Source organism: Porcisia hertigi, chromosome 15 (genome assembly GCF_017918235.1).
Source record: "Porcisia hertigi strain C119 chromosome 15, whole genome shotgun sequence".
Taxonomy (NCBI): domain Eukaryota; phylum Euglenozoa; class Kinetoplastea; order Trypanosomatida; family Trypanosomatidae; genus Porcisia; species Porcisia hertigi.
In genome coordinates this window covers 312927-329324 of record NC_090574.1, presented here as the reverse complement: position 1 = coordinate 329324, position 16398 = coordinate 312927, and the positions used below count along the sequence as shown (strand labels likewise).

General features: G+C 56.1%; 4 protein-coding genes across 4 annotated transcripts; all 4 read left to right on the top strand.

Moving 5' to 3' along the window:
- Positions 1-457: 457 nt before the first annotated feature.
- JKF63_06107 (uncharacterized protein) lies at positions 458-2419 on the top strand (the record flags this gene model as incomplete). The annotated part of the gene is made up of 1 exon (XM_067902058.1): positions 458-2419. One exon carries the CDS (start codon positions 458-460, stop codon positions 2417-2419), a length of 1962 nt encoding a protein of 653 aa, XP_067758405.1.
- A 722-nt stretch (positions 2420-3141) lies between these two features.
- Positions 3142-4278, top strand: JKF63_06106 (uncharacterized protein; the record flags this gene model as incomplete). The annotated part of the gene is made up of 1 exon (XM_067902057.1): positions 3142-4278. One exon carries the CDS (start codon positions 3142-3144, stop codon positions 4276-4278), a length of 1137 nt encoding a protein of 378 aa, XP_067758404.1.
- Positions 4279-4867: 589 nt separating this feature from the next.
- On the top strand, positions 4868-6202 carry JKF63_06105 (uncharacterized protein; the record flags this gene model as incomplete). The annotated part of the gene is made up of 1 exon (XM_067902056.1): positions 4868-6202. One exon carries the CDS (start codon positions 4868-4870, stop codon positions 6200-6202), a length of 1335 nt encoding a protein of 444 aa, XP_067758403.1.
- Positions 6203-7186: 984 nt separating this feature from the next.
- On the top strand, positions 7187-8044 carry JKF63_06104 (uncharacterized protein; the record flags this gene model as incomplete). The annotated part of the gene is made up of 2 exons (XM_067902055.1): positions 7187-7279; positions 7535-8044. The coding sequence occupies 2 exons, from the start codon at positions 7187-7189 to the stop codon at positions 8042-8044; spliced, it is 603 nt and encodes a 200-aa protein (XP_067758402.1).
- Between the last annotated feature and the right edge of the window lie 8354 nt (positions 8045-16398).

The window sequence follows — 16398 nt, the reverse complement described above, 5'->3', positions numbered from 1 at the left end:
CGCGCGTACAAAACATTTCCAAACGAAAAAGAAAAACAATAACGCGACATACGTGCTACCCACCCCACCCCACCCACCCCACCCATGTTATCCGTGGCGCTGTTGACGTGATTTCAATCCGTTGGAAGGAGGCTTCGGCGGTCTCTCTCAAGGGCACGCATAAGCGAACGAGCCCCCACCGCCCCCCCCCTTTACGTCGCACGCCACGGCAACGCCCCGAGAATTATGGGAAAAGGGAAGTTGTGTTTTGGTCTAGACGGCATCTCCGTGATGCGACTCATCACCGGCAGCCCCTCCACACGCACACTTCACTCCCCCCTCTCCACTCCTCTGTTGTGTTGACCACTTTAGAAGCCCTCGAGGTTTTGGGCGCAACACATACAGAAATGGGAGAAACAAAACACGCTCACGCTGGCCCACGTATTCGCTCTCACCTCACAGCACTCTCTCTTCACAGATGCTGCGCTGCGCGTATCGTCGTCTAGGCTCCACGAATCGCTACACGGACGGATCCGGGCGCGCGTTGGACTCCGGCTCGGTTCCCCGCGACCTCCATGTCCAAGCGATCAGCAATCGCGCCTACCCTGTGCAAGGCGAGAACTGGCAGCCGGTGATTGCCGGAAAGCCAGCCCCACACAAGGGCAATGTGATCATCTCCGGAGCTGGTGTCGTTGGCCTCACTATGGCTGCCCAATTTTCGCTACGTGGATGGCACGCAACAGTGGTGGAGCGCAGCCCACCACTGCAGCGACTGAGGCATGAACCAATGCCGACTGAAGCCGCAGCGCGCAACGCGCCGACAGGTGCGGCGGATCCTTCCCTTAGCGCCTCCCCGCCGTCTGTATCACCCCCTCTTCAACCCTATCGCGATCCGCTGGTTCGCCCCCACTTCGGCGATGCATCGGCGCACAGCAGCAGCGGTGTCGTCGATCGTGATGACTACGACCCGACCCCTGCGGATGCCACGTCAACCAGCACCATGGAGTCACTCTCGCCATCGCGGTACACTCCATTCATTGAGCTCCAGTACGCACTGGTAACACGCCGCGCCTTGGACGCGCTAGAGGCTGCAGGGATTCGACTCCACGCCCTTCGTCACTTGGGCATCAAGGTGCGTGGCGTGATGAACCACCCCGGGGCTTACAACAGCTGGATCACCGCCGGCCTCACCGAGCACCACCCGTTCGCCGTCAACATGCTCTCGATGGATTTGTTTCGTCTGCGCCAGCTACTGGAGGAGCATGTTGCGCACAGTCTGCCGTCAGCGAACCTGCAGATTTTTCACGAGCACGTCATTGAGGCAGTCTACCCCCTTCGTCAGCAGCTTGTGGTGCGCCCGTGGGAAACCAGCGCAATGGCGAAGCAGTTCGCGGAGTCTTCCACCAGCGCAATGGCGTTATCCTCCACTGAGGCGGATCGTACCGCACAACTTGTTGCCCAGGCCCGTCTACCTCGGCGCAAGCGATACACTAGCCTCACCCTCAGTGCCCGGCAGTGGGAGAAAAAGTTTGCAGCCGACGCGGTGGACTACGACTTGCTTGTGTCGGCCGAAGGTGTCAACTCACACCTGCGGGACCTCGTCGATGTGGAGGGATTCCTGTCGGACGTGGACATGGGAGTGCGGTGGTTTCTGCTCCGCAGTGATGAGCTGAGCCACGAACACGTGCACCGCTGGCTGCACCGTCGCCGAACGGCAGCCATCACGTCGGCACATTCCTACCACGTCCAGTCGGCCCACCAGGTGCCCCTCACCCTCGCCTTCCCGCGCATTGAGGGGAGCAACCTCTTTTCAGTCATGGTGTACGCCCCGCAGGGTGAGTTGGTGGGCCTAGATGATCTCGAGATGCTCCGGCACTACCTTCCAGATCTTGCCTCCTCCTCGTCTCCGGTGGCTGCTGAGCTGCGATCCTTTGTCACGGACCCACAGCCCTACCCCACGGTCTACTGCGAGCAACTCCATAACACAGTGGGCCTCCCCTCTGCCGTGCTGGTGGGCGATGCAGCGCACACGTGTAATCCCTTCTGGATGCAGAGCCTTGCCCTCAGCCTTGAGGATGGTGCAAACCTACTGAATCAAGTGGACGCCTACTCCAGACACTTTTATGACGCTGTAAAGCAATACAGTAGCGAGCGTGGCAGCAGCGGCGACGCGCTGCGTGAGCTAACAGACAAGTGCCTCTACTACGAGCGCCGAAAGCACGTGAACCCGTTCATCCGCTTCCAAAATTCGTACCAGCACTTCATGAATGTCTGCATGCCGCGTGGCTGGAACACGCTCTATGAAGGCTCCGTCAACCACGTCTATTCCCGCAGCATTGAAGATATGCTGAACAGCCGAGGGTACTCCTCGTACGACTACGCTGAGAAACAGCAAGCAAAACATCGTCTTTTCTACCACCTGGGACGCCTGTACACGTGAGTGAAGCACCAACGCTCTCTCGCGTCCGCACTCCGGCTTCCTCCTCCATTCTGCACAGTGTGTGCGTATGTGTGTGTGTGTGTGCGTGTTTCCTTACAGATCCGGATTTACTATCGTGTGTGTGTGGTTGTTTTTTTTTTTTTTTTTTTCTTGTCTCCCATTTTGCAGGACGTGGGGAGGCGGAGCCCGTACGGGCTCCCTCCATCTTTTGTGTTTGCTTGGTTTTTCTCTTTCCCCCACCCACCTGACTTGGGCAGTTTGACAAAGAATGGCCACTGGACTCGACTGTGACACGCACACAGAAAAGGAGTACCGAGAGAGGATGTGAGGGAATGCCGAGGTGAAGACCTGGTGACTGCTGGAGCTCTTTCTCCAGAGAAACACCAAATGCGGAGAGGGGAAGGAGGAAGGGAGAGTACACTCGGCAGAGGTGGGCAATTTTTACCCCAACACAAGAAGGGCTACCCCCGCCTGCCCGCCCTCCCGCCCTCCTTCCCTCCCTCCCTCCCCATCCCCAAAGGGCTCTTTGCCTTTTGGGTCTTCGCGCCTTACCACATACCCACACCTTGTGATTATCACTGTCGTTTCTGGTGGCTCGACCGGCCTCTGCGTTAACCTCACCTGACACCCTCTCCTCTCCCCTACCTCCCTTTTTTATCTGCCGGTAAGCCTTCCCTTCCCTCGTGTGTGTTACGCAGCCAGCAAAAAAACAGGGGGTGCACATGGACTCCTCGCCCAACGGATTCTTTTTTTCTTTCGGATCCCCTAGCGAGGCCGACCCTTGCAGCGGCACCACCATTGTGGACGCTGCCACCTCGATAAACTCTACGCCGGGCACCGCGGGTCCTTCGCCGCCGGTGTGGCCGCCCGCCAAGACGTCGACAGCGATCTTCCCATGGGTTTCCCTAGACCCTGACACGCTGCACGAATGGGCGGCCCGCTACAGCTGTGCAGCCCCTGAAAGTGACGTGGAGAAAGGCAGCCGCTCGACGAAGCCGTTACAACTGAGGCTTCGTGTGGCTTCGACACCAAGTGCGGAGAGCCCTTCAAGCGAAGACCTCCTGCCCCTGGACCCAAGCAGCCAGGCTAACGTGACGCTGTGTTACCAAAGCCCTCCCGAGGTGGACACGCTGACGTCTTTTGCCGCCACCCAGGCACCAGAGAGGACGACGTCGAGCTTGGCCAGCAAGGAGCACCGTGACGTGATACCGGGACGATACTACGGCGGGCTGAAAGTGTGGTCCTGCGCTGTTTTGCTTGCGCAGTACCTGGCCGACAATGCCGAGCAGTACCGAAGCCTGTTTGAGACTGCGGCAGTCGTCGCAGAGCTCGGGTGCGGCCAAGGACTCCCTGGGATGGCGGCCATGTGCCTCGGTGCGCGGCGCGTGGTGTTTCAAGACTACAACGAGGAAGTGCTTCATCTGTGCACTAAACCGAACGTAGCGGCCACAATCTCTGCAAACCAAAGTCTCCTGCAGTCACGAGGCGATGAGAATATACGACCGCCACTGCACGCCAAATTTGTTCACGGCGACTGGGTGGATCTATCTTGGGAGTCCCAAGGCGTCGCTTCCTCCCCCACGGACCCGGAAGCCTATTGCGATGTGATCCTTGGCGCTGATGTGACCTTCGACAGGGAAGCGTGCGACAAACTTTCCTGCATCCTTCATCGCTGGCTGCGACCCCGCACAGGAACTGCCATAATCGTCTCGAAGGACTACTACTTTGGCACCAACGGTGGCTACCTGGAGCTCACAAAATCTGCAGAGCCGTACGGGCTGCGAGTGATCCCGCTGAGGCGCGTGGACACAGCGGACAAGATGCCTCATGTGGTGCTGCATATCACCCACGCGGTCTAGAAGAGCCCTTCTGTCCCTGTGGGGAGGGGAAGGGAAGAAGTGGAGGTGGCGATATGAACAACTACCATAACTTTTTGATAACGGTCTTCGTGAGGCCATCATCCCTCGAGGTGCGACGTTCACACAGCGAGGAAGATCATCGCATACTCCAATCATCAGATTAAAAAATTATGTACATACACACTACACATATATGTGTGTGTATACGCGAAACGCGAACAAATCGTTGTGCCTCTACACCTCAAAAGGACAAAACGCACAAAAAAAAACAGCGCTCATGCAAGAGCGACTTGCTGTCCGGCACTCGACATGACATATCCTCATTTTTTTCCTACACCCTCGCCCCCTTTCTTTCTTTTTTTCCGTACCCAACTCCGCCAAACATCGCCGTCTCCTCGCCCGGCGACGTCGCCCCCCCCCCCTCCGCCTTTTCACTGTGGTTGTTTAGCTGGTGCTGACTCTCCCGTGTGTGTCGTTGAGAAGGGTGGGAGCGAGGGCATTTCCAACCCTCTATCCACCCCACGTCGCCACGTCCCACTCAGTCACAAGCATCGACACACACACACATTCATTCGGGTAGAAGATTTCAATGTCCGAGAAAATTGACTATAAAAGGGACGCCCCTCACCAGATGACACCGCCCCGTCACATCGAGCCCACCGACCGCGACGATACGGGATCCTCCTTGGATAAGGAGCGCATCTCACACAATACCCCCTCCGCGCCGCCACCGCCGCGCGACGTTTTGATAGGTCCAACAGTCTTTAGTGTTATTTCTTTAGTAAGCCTCGTCTTCACTGCTGTGTCGATCTGCATACCGTGGTTCCGTAAGCAGCAATACAAACCGAACGGACTGCCGAGAGAGACACACTTGTTCTACCTCTTCAAACATGTAACGAAGGTTGAGCAGCAACCCGATGTGGTTACATATCCGAACAATTTGTGTACGCCGGTCCAGCGTCGTGTGCGGGGGATAGAGGCCTTCTCCTTTTTGTCGTCCGTCATGACCCTGATCATGTTTATTCTCAGCGTCGTGAACGCCTACAAACAGTCTCTGGCGCCGGATGTCACAACCCGCAATGTCATGCTGGTCTTCACCGCCTGTGCGGTGGTTAGCCTGACGATCGAAGTCTCTTTGAGCTTCAACGTGTACCTATGGAGCTTTGCGGAATGCGGAGCAGGCACGAGCTACCACTCCCAGCTCTACGAGCCGTACATCGGTTTTGGCCTCACTGTGACCGCCTGGGTGCTGACGACCCTGGGCAGCGTCATCGCTACAAACGAGCTCACCGTCCCGCTGGATGCCCGGACAGTGGGCAAGTGCATCCACGCCTTCGCGATGCTGTCGCTCGTCGCGTTTCTGTTCGCTCTTGTCGCCTCTCCTATTCCTCACTGGTTCTACAAAGATGGAACGACGAACACCGTCACGGATGTCCTGTTGTGGCGTGTGGACGTTGGCAATTTCAACTGGAACACGACAGCCGCTGGTGATCACTCGTCCACCTCTGTGGGCAACCTCCAGTGCCCAAGTCTTACTAGGCACTTCCGCGCCGCCGAGGCCTTTAGCATTGCCTCCATTTTATTCAACATGCTGACTGGCATGACGGGACTCCTCATGTGGAAGTCACTTGCCGGCTCGCATCTGCCGGCAATTGTTTTCTGCTACATTGGAATGATCGTGACGCTGATTCAGCTCGCCCTGGAACTGACCATCTACTACGGTTCCTGGTGCGATGGCAAGTACGCCTTTCACGAACGCCTCTACGTGCTGTCGAGCGGCTTCGGTCTCGTGGCGTCGTCCTTTTGCATTATGGTCGTGTCGTGCTTTTCCATCACTGTCGCGTACTATCTGACGAGGAAGTACTTCCCAGCGCTGATTCCGCGCAGGACGGCCAAGGAGATCGTCTTGGAGGCATGCCGTTGAGGGTGTGAGGGGATGTGCCGTGCAAAGAAACAAGAGGCTGGTGCAGCACGAGGTGAAAATGAGGGCACTGGACGAGGTGGGAGGTGTAAGGGACGCAGTAAGGACGACTCCTGCGGTACTACAGGTGCGCTCACAACCCTTTTCCCTCCCTTTCCTCCCCTTTGTGCCCTCAATCGGCGGTCCTGCTGCACGAACCCAACAAGAAAAAAAAAAGCAGGAATGTATACGCCCTTATCAGTATGTCTACCTGTGTGAGGATAGCGGTGGTTTAAAGTGCCACTTATACACACACACTCTCACAGTTTCCCCCTCTTCGCGTGTCGTTCATTTTGCTTCCCCATGTGCAGCATCGCCTACCCCTTTTTGTTTCTCCCCCCCTGGTGGGCAAGTCTGAAGTGAGGCATTGTCGCCACCACTCGTGTGCGGACTGTGTTGTTCCAGCGAGGGAGGACCACATGTAGAAGCTGGCACGCCTGCGTACATTTTCTGGAGTCCTCAGAGACAAGGTGGCCTCAGTGATGTGGTAAGAGTTCCATTGTCTGTTCTATATATATATGTGCGATCAGTACCAGGCCTCGTTCCACACACACACACACACAGTATTCCTGCGCCCCCACTCTGCTTAACAGCGAACCGAGTCCTCGACTCTCAATTATTTCCCTCATCCTCCATTCTGCTTCAGCGTTCTAAGCTTGTCTGGCGGAAGGGGACTGCTCACGACGATGGATCCGTTCAAAGGTGAACCTCAAGAAGACACGCGCACCTCTCCACTTCTCCTCCCCCCCCCCAACCCGCTACTCCACCTCAGCTATGTGCCTCCTCATCTCCATTCGGTGTCGCTCTTCTGTGGGCATGCTGTGCCCCCCTCTTCTCTTTGCGGGGGTGGGGGGCGGTTCACATTTGATGCGGCATACCGAGTGCATCATTAGTGTGGCTAGGGGGCTGCTCGTCGTGAGTTTCCTCCCATTTCCACTGTGCTTGTTGATGTGGGCTTTCGGGCAGTGCGTGTGTGGGGACCGGGGGTTTGTGTGTTTTGTCCCACCCGGGCCCACCCACACACCCTCCGCGGGGGGGGGGGGGGGGGGGAGAATGGGCAGATCTCTGCGCGGAAACCGTTCGACGACCCCTTCTTTTTTTCTCGCCGGACGGGTGTAAAACACGACACACTACATCCAGCAGGGGGCGAAAAGGCAACAAAGTCATGGCTGCATCTGGTGATGGCATTTGCCGATCCATTGAGCATCTCCACGCAACTTCTTCTCCCCCCCCCTCTCCTTCTCCTCCAGCCTGGGCGCCTGCTGTTGCTCCAAAAATCGCGCCACACGCCTCCGGCCCACTTCTGGTTACTCGTGGGCAAGTCATAAACAGATCGCGCAATCACGTTTTCTCACATCCACTGAGGCTTTTGTTTTTCAGTCGTTCAACATGGAGAAGCTTGTCTGTGCCAGTATGGGCTACACCATCTTTGGCTTAGCCTCCGGTTTGTACTGGCGCGAACTCACACGACACCACCGCGTGAGTGACGACACTTCCCAGCTGCGTGTTCTGCACGCCCACTGCTTCTCCCTGGGCAGCTTTTTTTTCTTGTGTGTCCTGCTGTTGGAGAAGAGCTTTTCCCTTACGCAGCAAAAAAACTACAACAAGTTCTACATTACGTACAATATCGGTCTCGGCATCACACTCATGATGATGATGGTTCACGGCACCTTGACCGTACTGGGCGCTGATGGGGGGATCCGCATCATCTCATGGACCGCTGGTCTTGGCCACCTCTTCATGAGCGTCGGCTTCGCGTTCTTCTACCATGTTCTATCGGGTGCTGTGCGTGCATCGCTCGACTAGCCCGACGACAAGAAGGTGGCGACGAAACCGTGAGCCTCTGGATGTGTGTGCGTGTTGGGAGGGGGGCGGTTTTGTCAAAGCCCTGTTTTTCCTTTTCTTATGCTTTCGTTTTTTCTGCCTGGGGTTGCGTTTCTCAGTGGCATTCCATCGCCTCGCCTCGCCTCTCTCCCCTTCCCGCGCCCGGACGCGCAATAACATTCTCGAGAGCTACACACATTTTTAAGGTCTCTTTTTTTTTTTCAGTTGGTGCCACAGGCCTCTTGCCTATGTGCCCCGCACCCCTATTCACCATACCCTCCTCCAATCCACGCCCGGGTAGCCGCGGGTCGCGGGTGTCCGGGACAGCGGTGGAAAGGGGAGAACACGAAGCTACTCATGCTTGTGTGCCCCCATACCGCATACCCTAATTGCTCACGCAAAAATCCATGCGCATAAGTATATACGCGCATATATGCGACGACGGCCAAGACCCCCACCCCCCCTGCAGCGTACTGCGCCTCACCTGCGGTTGTTCTTCTGTTTTCATTCGCCTCAGGTGCGCGGGGCGGGGGGAGAAAACTAGAATGAAACGGAAACGAAGTGTGTAGAAAGAAACCGTGTGCGAAATGAGCGCCAGGAAAAGACTGGACTTCTCGCTTGTGCACCGCACCCCCCCCCCCCGCGCAACCCAGGATGGACCAAGCCCCCCCTTAGACCAACCACACCCGCCCCCACAGCCGACGAACTCCCCACCACCACCAATTTTTGATTTAGTGAAAGCATCCGACCGGTTAACAGTTCTCGGTAGTATAGTGGTTAGTATACCCGCCTGTCACGCGGGTGACCCGGGTTCAATTCCCGGCCGGGAAGCTTTTTCATATCCATCCGCGTTTTGGTGAGCAGATACTGCTCGAGCGAAAATTCCGATGCCGGGGATCGAACCCGGGTCTAGCGGGTGAGAGCCGCTTGTTCTATCCACTATACCACATCGGAACGACATCATCACTAGCGCTTTGGGGGCTCAGTGTGCGGCGTCTCCGCGGCCCCGGGCTTCCGCGGCCCCCCCGCCCTCCCCGCCAGGGCCACGGCCCCCATGCCCGGCATAAACCCATCGCCAGGCAACCCGGCCGCCGCCCACTGGCGCCTCCCCCCCCCTCTACAGCCGATCCCTAGCGCGGTGCGAAACGCCTCAACACACCAACAGGGCTGCTGGAAAAAGAAAAACATAAGCTCATACCACCACCCGTTTTCATCACACGCGCCGCCATGAGGTTGCGCCCGTCCGGAGGGTTCGCGCGGCCTTAAGGGACCCCCCGAGGGCGCAACCCCCCCCCCCGGGCAGCCCGGGAAACCGCAAGGACCCGGGAACGAACCCACGCGCACCCGGCCAGGAGGGGGCTAATCAAGCTGGCGCATGGAGCCAGCCAGAAGCACAGGAGCAAAAAAAGGGAAAGCAGCAGCGCCATGGGAGCCCCAGTTAAAGACCCCCAAACGGAAACACTTCTGCGGAGTCCCGGAATACACCAATGATGGAAAACAAAACGCGATGGCGTGGATTGTGGCTGGCTTCCCCCCGGAGGCTGCTGATGTCTTTACCCGGCTTTCCAATGCCCGGCTACGCCCCGGGGCGGGCCCGAAAGCGCCGCACGCCCGAGCCGAATTCAAAACCATCTGTCTTAACAAATATTCTTCTTTCCTGGCCCCTCGATGAATCCGAATGCAAAACGTGTTGGGTATTCGAAAGGGCCTCCATTGAAAGAAGAAAATGCTGCGACATTTAGTGAATGCACTAGGCTTTTTAAAGAAACAGCACGGGGCAACCTGCACAACTTATGCGGGCATTCCCATTCCCATAACAAATCCCTAAGAACATTACTAGCTGACCCCGTCAAAGATAAACACAAAGGCCGTGGACCAGGTAGGCATAGTATGCGTGAGGAAAAAACACTCTCTGGGTGAAAAAGACATTCTTTGCAGAAACATAGACCCCCAAAAAAGGCAGGTAATAAATATGAAGCCTAATTTCACCACGCCACTACTATTCCCATCAAATGATGTTGAGCTCGGAAACGGCTGCCCCCTTCGAGAAAATGTAGTAAAAAACAAAAACCTGAATGGAATAATATTCGCGGTTATGGGGATGATGTTGCGTGGCCGCGCGGGCTGGCACTGGGTTGGTGCAACCGGGGCCGTTGGGAAAGAAAGGGGTTCTGCACCAGCCAGAAAAGCTTCCGAGCGGGGCGGCGCCTTGGGCAGAGAGGGCCTTCCTGCTGGCCCGTCGCGTGGAACATGGCGCAGAGGGGGCCACACAAACGGCCCTACAAATTCATCCCCACCCCTTCTCTTCTTCTGGCGCGTCCGCGGGGCGAGGTGGAGGCGCTTCTAAGAGAAAACTTTTGACGCCGGATTTCCGAGTTTGGCTCATATTTGTGGTGGGGGGAGCGCCCCCACGTGTTGACATGGCTGCGCTGTGGTTGCTCCGGAGTGGGTCGGTCGAGTTCGTCATAAAGCCACTGATGCATAATGCTTCTCCCCCCCCCCCGCATGGCTAGGGACAAGCCGTCGAACCCGGTCACCCTGTTTATGCGCTTCCTGTTTGGTTTTCCGTTAAGCCTGGCTACGGTATTTTCGCTCAACCACCGATCCCCACCTGACAAACCAGTTTGTATCCATCAGTTCGGAATCAATACACTTAAAATGATACCGGATTGACCAAATATCAACGTCTCCTCGACATTGCTGCCGCCAACAAATTTCTATAAAAAGTAGCCCGGGCGCGGGCCACGCCAGCTCTCATAAGCGGGTGCTTGTTTTCTATTTCCCGCTCTTTAAAAGACGCGGTGCGCCACTTGAAGCTGCGCTAGCGTCCGTGAAAATACCCGTTCGATCGATATCCGGCACTCGAAAAATATGCTTCCTCTTCCCCCCCCTCCCCCCCGCATTTGCCTGGAGTTACAGTCCTATACAAAACTGGATAAAAACAGGACGGGGAAAGGGTATCGACAGCCCGCTTTTGGCTGAAGAGATGACCCCAGCACTGGTACGACATCGTGATGGTCGCGCTGCGGGGCCAGATGGCATCTACAGTGAGATGCTGCACCACCTCCCGAAAGTGGCTCGGGCACATCTCCTGGTCCCTCCTCAATTGGATTTGGCTCATCCCATAATGTCCCCCAGGAGTGGCGGAAGCATGCGTTACCCCACTGCAGAAACGGGGGAAGCCATCAGAGCAACTGGAGTCATACAAGCCGCTTGGTCTCACTTCTTGCGTCTCCAAGCTCATGGAGCGCATGGTTTTGGCGCGGCTACTCCATGTCTGGGCGCCCTCACCCGGGCCAGCGTACGCCCACAGATGCGACTTCACCACTGCAATGAAAAATCGCGCACATCACCGACTTGGTTGAAGCCACTCGTGATGAGTACGACGTCGTAACGATGTGCCCCCAAACGCTCTGGCGAGGGTCGCCCGCAGCGACACTACCGAGCGCGGAGGACGCTGATTATTCTCGTGGACTTCAGCAAAGCGTTTGCCACAGTAGAGCACTGTACTCTTGTAAAACTGCTGATGCGACTCCCAGCGCACCTCCTGAAACACTGGCTCGGAAACCTCCTCATGCATCGCGATGCTCGAGTGAAGTTGGACAATCGTTCAAGTCCGCAGTACGGTCTCAAGGCTGGCGTGTCCCCAAGGGCACCGTCCTCGGACCGCAACGGTTCTCCATGTACACCACTCCTCCTCTGGAATTGTTGGTGGGCAAACATTCGGATGTACAATTCGACATGTGCGCGGATGACCTGGCCATCTCGAACCAGCGTCGGGCGCGAGACGAGGGGGTTGGGATCGGCAACAAAACTCTTGTGGATGTGGTCCCGTATGGTCCTCAGGCCAATGGCATGAAAGTGGGCCAGCGGAAATGTGAGGCACTTCTCTGCACACTACCGAGTCACACCGACGAAGACAGAGTGTCTCGATCACTTTTGCATGGAAGCGCATGCGGTTCCAATCTCACTACTCGGCGACAAAAATGAGCCCTCGGCTTCTCGGCCTGCAACTCGACACGCGCGCCAACTTCAACAACAACGCAAACGCTATTCAAAAGCAAACGCGTATGAGGGAGGGGGGCAGCTAACTTGCTTGGCGGATCACAGATTGAGGCCCTCACCGCAGCACATGAGGCAGCTTGTCTCGGGCGACGGCGATTTCAAACTCATCTACGGTTCCGCAGCTGCATGGGAGACTATGCAAGACACGGCCAAACACAAGCTGATTAGCCAGTGCGCTCGCCTTCACCAGCTTGTCACTGGTCCCCCCCTCTGCACCACAGATGGGGAATCAGTGCTGTTTGGGTCGAATGCAATGCCCCTGCACATCAAAGTACTGCAGGAGAAGGCTGCTGCTCTACGAATCCCTCAAATTCGAAGAGCGAGGCTGGGCCAGGAGGCCCCCGAGCCCCGGCCGCCGCCACCTCTGAACTTCCCTTTCTCGCCGATCAGCCAGTGTGAGATGGACAGATTTTTTAGTTCGTCGCTAGAGGGAGAAGGGCTCTCACCCTCCATCCGGCGCGGGGCTCCTACGCATTTGGCAAAGCGGGGTTGGACCGTGCGCCTCCAGTTTGTCTACGCACATGCCGGCGTACGTTGCAATGGGGCCGCCGACCATGTGGCTAAGTCGAAAGCTGTGGATCGCAATTATACCCCCCCATATGTGAACCCCCCGGTGTCGCTCATAGATCTTCGCCCCTTTCTTACCAGAGTGCTCATTGCGAGGCCGTATCGCCAACTGCGTGAGTACACACGCACATCGCCATACCGTTTGTGCGCGGCCCGCGATTCGCTGCAATGTCTCCGCATGACTTGACCAACGGGGGGTAACCTTGACTTGCCATATGGCCCGGTGGAACTATCGGAGGATACGCTTCGGCGAAAACACCACAGCTTCGGCAGCGCCTCCCCTTTGGAGCGTGCGGGGCTGCGTCAACCGCTGTCGCTGGTGTAACATTCCGGATGAGCAGAAGTGCGCGCTACAAGGTGGTACCTCAAGGCCCCGAGAATACTACCTTGCCTTCGGCTCCTCGAGGTGGTGTGGGGCGCATCAAAGGGAGGTGTCCCTACTGTGACGCAATGCGTAGTTCACTCCAGAATCTTCAGAAGCATTGCCGAGCCCTTCAAAAGGATCGACCTCCGGTGACAGACGGGGTTTTGTAGCTGTCCATTCTGTGGCGACTCCTTTCCCTCTGAAAAAAGGGCAGGGGAAACCACGTGACGCGGTGTGCCCTCGATCCCAATGGGTGCACGGACCAAGGGTATCACATTCTGTGCGCCGTTCTCTTCTTTCTTCTGGAGTGGCAAGCGCGACTCTCGAGCCTGCTGCGGGGCTTTGATGAGTCTTTCAGTCGCATGCTGGTGTGTCCTGTTCTTACTGAATGTCGGAGACGCTTCGCAATAACGCCAGATTTGCTCAAGGGCGATGGTTTGGGGCCCTTCCTGTACTCGAAACAACTGACGCTATTTATAGATGCAGCTCTGGCTATCGTTCCCGGTGGTCTAAAAGCGGGGGGAGTACAATAATATTTCATGGTCTGCAAAGATATATTAAAAAACAGGAAGTAACCTATGATAATTGCAAAAACAAACGGCACACTCGAGGAAACAGATTTATCAAAAGCCGTGATGCTAATTTATTTCCACCACGATGGGGTGTATTCCCTGGAAGAACACCCCTACCCCCGACGTTTTTTGGCTTGTCGGTTGGTGTGTGCGCGACGCCTGTGGCCGCCACAGGGTCTTTTTGACTCCACCCAGGCCAAGGGGGACGCCAGTGACCTCCACGGGAAAGAAACATTACCCCAAACCCGCTTGCAGGCGCACATGTGTAAGGGATAACGGCGTGCTTGTCATATGGTCGTTTTGGCCGGGGAAAGGCCTCCGTGCACCCTCTTTTGTTTTATTTCTACCGCAAACGGATCTTATGAGATTGGAGACGTAGGAACACATTCACTGATTATTACCTTTCCATCTCCCCCCTAAGAGAAGGACTTCATGTGTAACAGGATGTCTGCTTTTGAGTTTGTAGTGTTTTGTTCTGGGCACACAAAAGTGGTGATATTGCGCGGGGCGAAGGACACAGATACCAGCTATATCCTTGGAAAGGTGAGAAAAGCATTCGTCGCTTAGTTGGTCGCACCGCGTTGTGTTTATTAAGCCATGCCGTGCATATGATGAAACAAATGCCGCGCGAGGGACCACACCCATACGTTTATTTGGGGACCACAAAGTAAAGGAAAAGGTTTCGGTTCCATGATTATTGCCCCGTCACGTTTAAGCGGTTTCGTTGTGTTTTTCCATTACTTTTTATGCTGTCGCTCTTCTTGGAACACCTTTGCCATAGGAAAAGATCTTTGTAGCCGCTGCTGTGGGCCATGTTAGCCTGAAAGCTTCAGTTTCGGTAATTTTCCGAGTCCCCTTTTTGATTTTATACGCTCTGTAAGACTAGGTCCTGCACAACGAGAAAGGATCTTTGCTTTTTTTTTCTTACTCGCGCTGGCGTTCCGCGCTGAAAATTTCCACCATCTTCCATCAAAAGTTCCTCGAGAAGATACATACCCGGACGGTAAGTTCAGTCATTGATAAAAAACTTCAAAAATTAATGATCTTATCAACCCACACGTGTGAGGACACCCGGTGTCCTTTCGGTGTCCCTTCTGCTTTGGACACAATTGCATGCCTAGCCCAAATGAGTGCTTTATGATGATTAAATCAAATTTTATGTCCTTTCTGAAGAACAAAAGTTTTTACTCTTCTAAATGCTTTTTCTCATCAACGACGGTGCGCCCCTGCTCAGTTAGGAAGAATGGCCGGTGATCCGTAGCAGTGCAGGGTTAAGCTCGCCGTGTAAAATATATGCTTCGCAGCTCGCGAAAGAGTTCGGAGAGGATACCGGCGCTGATGGGGGGATCCGCATCATCTCATGGACCGCTGGTCTTGGCCACCTCTTCATGAGCGTCGGCTTCGCGTTCTTCTACCATGTTCTATCGGGTGCTGTGCGTGCATCGCTCGACTAGCCCGACGACAAGAAGGTGGCGACGAAACCGTGAGCCTCTGGATGTGTGTGCGTGTTGGGAGGGGAGCGGTTTTGTCAAAGCCCTGTTTTTCCTTTTCTTATGCTTTCGTTTTTTCTGCCTGGGGTTGCGTTTCTCAGTGGCATTCCATCGCCTCGCCTCGCCTCTCTCCCCTTCCCGCGCCCGGACGCGCAATAACATTCTCGAGAGCTACACACATTTTTAAGGTCTCTTTTTTTTTTCAGTTGGTGCCACAGGCCTCTTGCCTATGTGCCCCGCACCCCTATTCACCATACCCTCCTCCAATCCACGCCCGGGTAGCCGCGGGTCGCGGGTGTCCGGGACAGCGGTGGAAAGGGGAGAACACGAAGCTACTCATGCTTGTGTGCCCCCATACCGCATACCCTAATTGCTCACGCAAAAATCCATGCGCATAAGTATATACGCGCATATATGCGACGACGGCCAAGACCCCCCCCCCTGCAGCGTACTGCGCCTCACCTGCGCTTGTTCTTCTGTTTTCATTCGCCTCAGGTGCGCGGAGCGGGGGGAGAAAACTAGAATGAAACGGAAACGAAGTGTGTAGAAAGAAACCGTGTGCGAAATGAGCGCCAGGAAAAGACTGGACTTCTCGCTTGTGCACCGCACCCCCCGCGCAACCCAGGATGGACCAAGCCCCCCCTTAGACCAACCACACCCGCCCCCACAGCCGACGAACTCCCCACCACCACCAATTTTTGATTTAGTGAAAGCATCCGACCGGTTAACAGTTCTCGGTAGTATAGTGGTTAGTATACCCGCCTGTCACGCGGGTGACCCGGGTTCAATTCCCGGCCGGGAAGCTTTTTCATATCCATCCGCGTTTTGGTGAGCAGATACTGCTCGAGCGAAAATTCCGATGCCGGGGATCGAACCCGGGTCTAGCGGGTGAGAGCCGCTTGTTCTATCCACTATACCACATCGGAACGACATCATCACTAGCGCTTTGTGGGCTCAGTGTGCGGCGTCTCCGCGGTCCCGGGCTTCCGCGGCCCCCCCGCCAGGGCCACGGCCCCCATGCCCGGCATAAACCCATCGCCAGGCAACCCGGCCGCCGCCCACTGGCGCCTCCCCCCCCCTCTACAGCCGATCCCTAGCGCGGTGCGAAACGCCTCAACACACCAACAGGGCTGCTGGAAAAAGAAAAACATAAGCTCATACCACCACCCGTTTTCATCACACGCGCCGCCATGAGGTTGCGCCCGTCCGGAGGGTTCGCGCGGCCTTAAGGGACCCCCCGAGGGCGCAACCCCCCCCCCCACTCGCGCTGAGCGATCC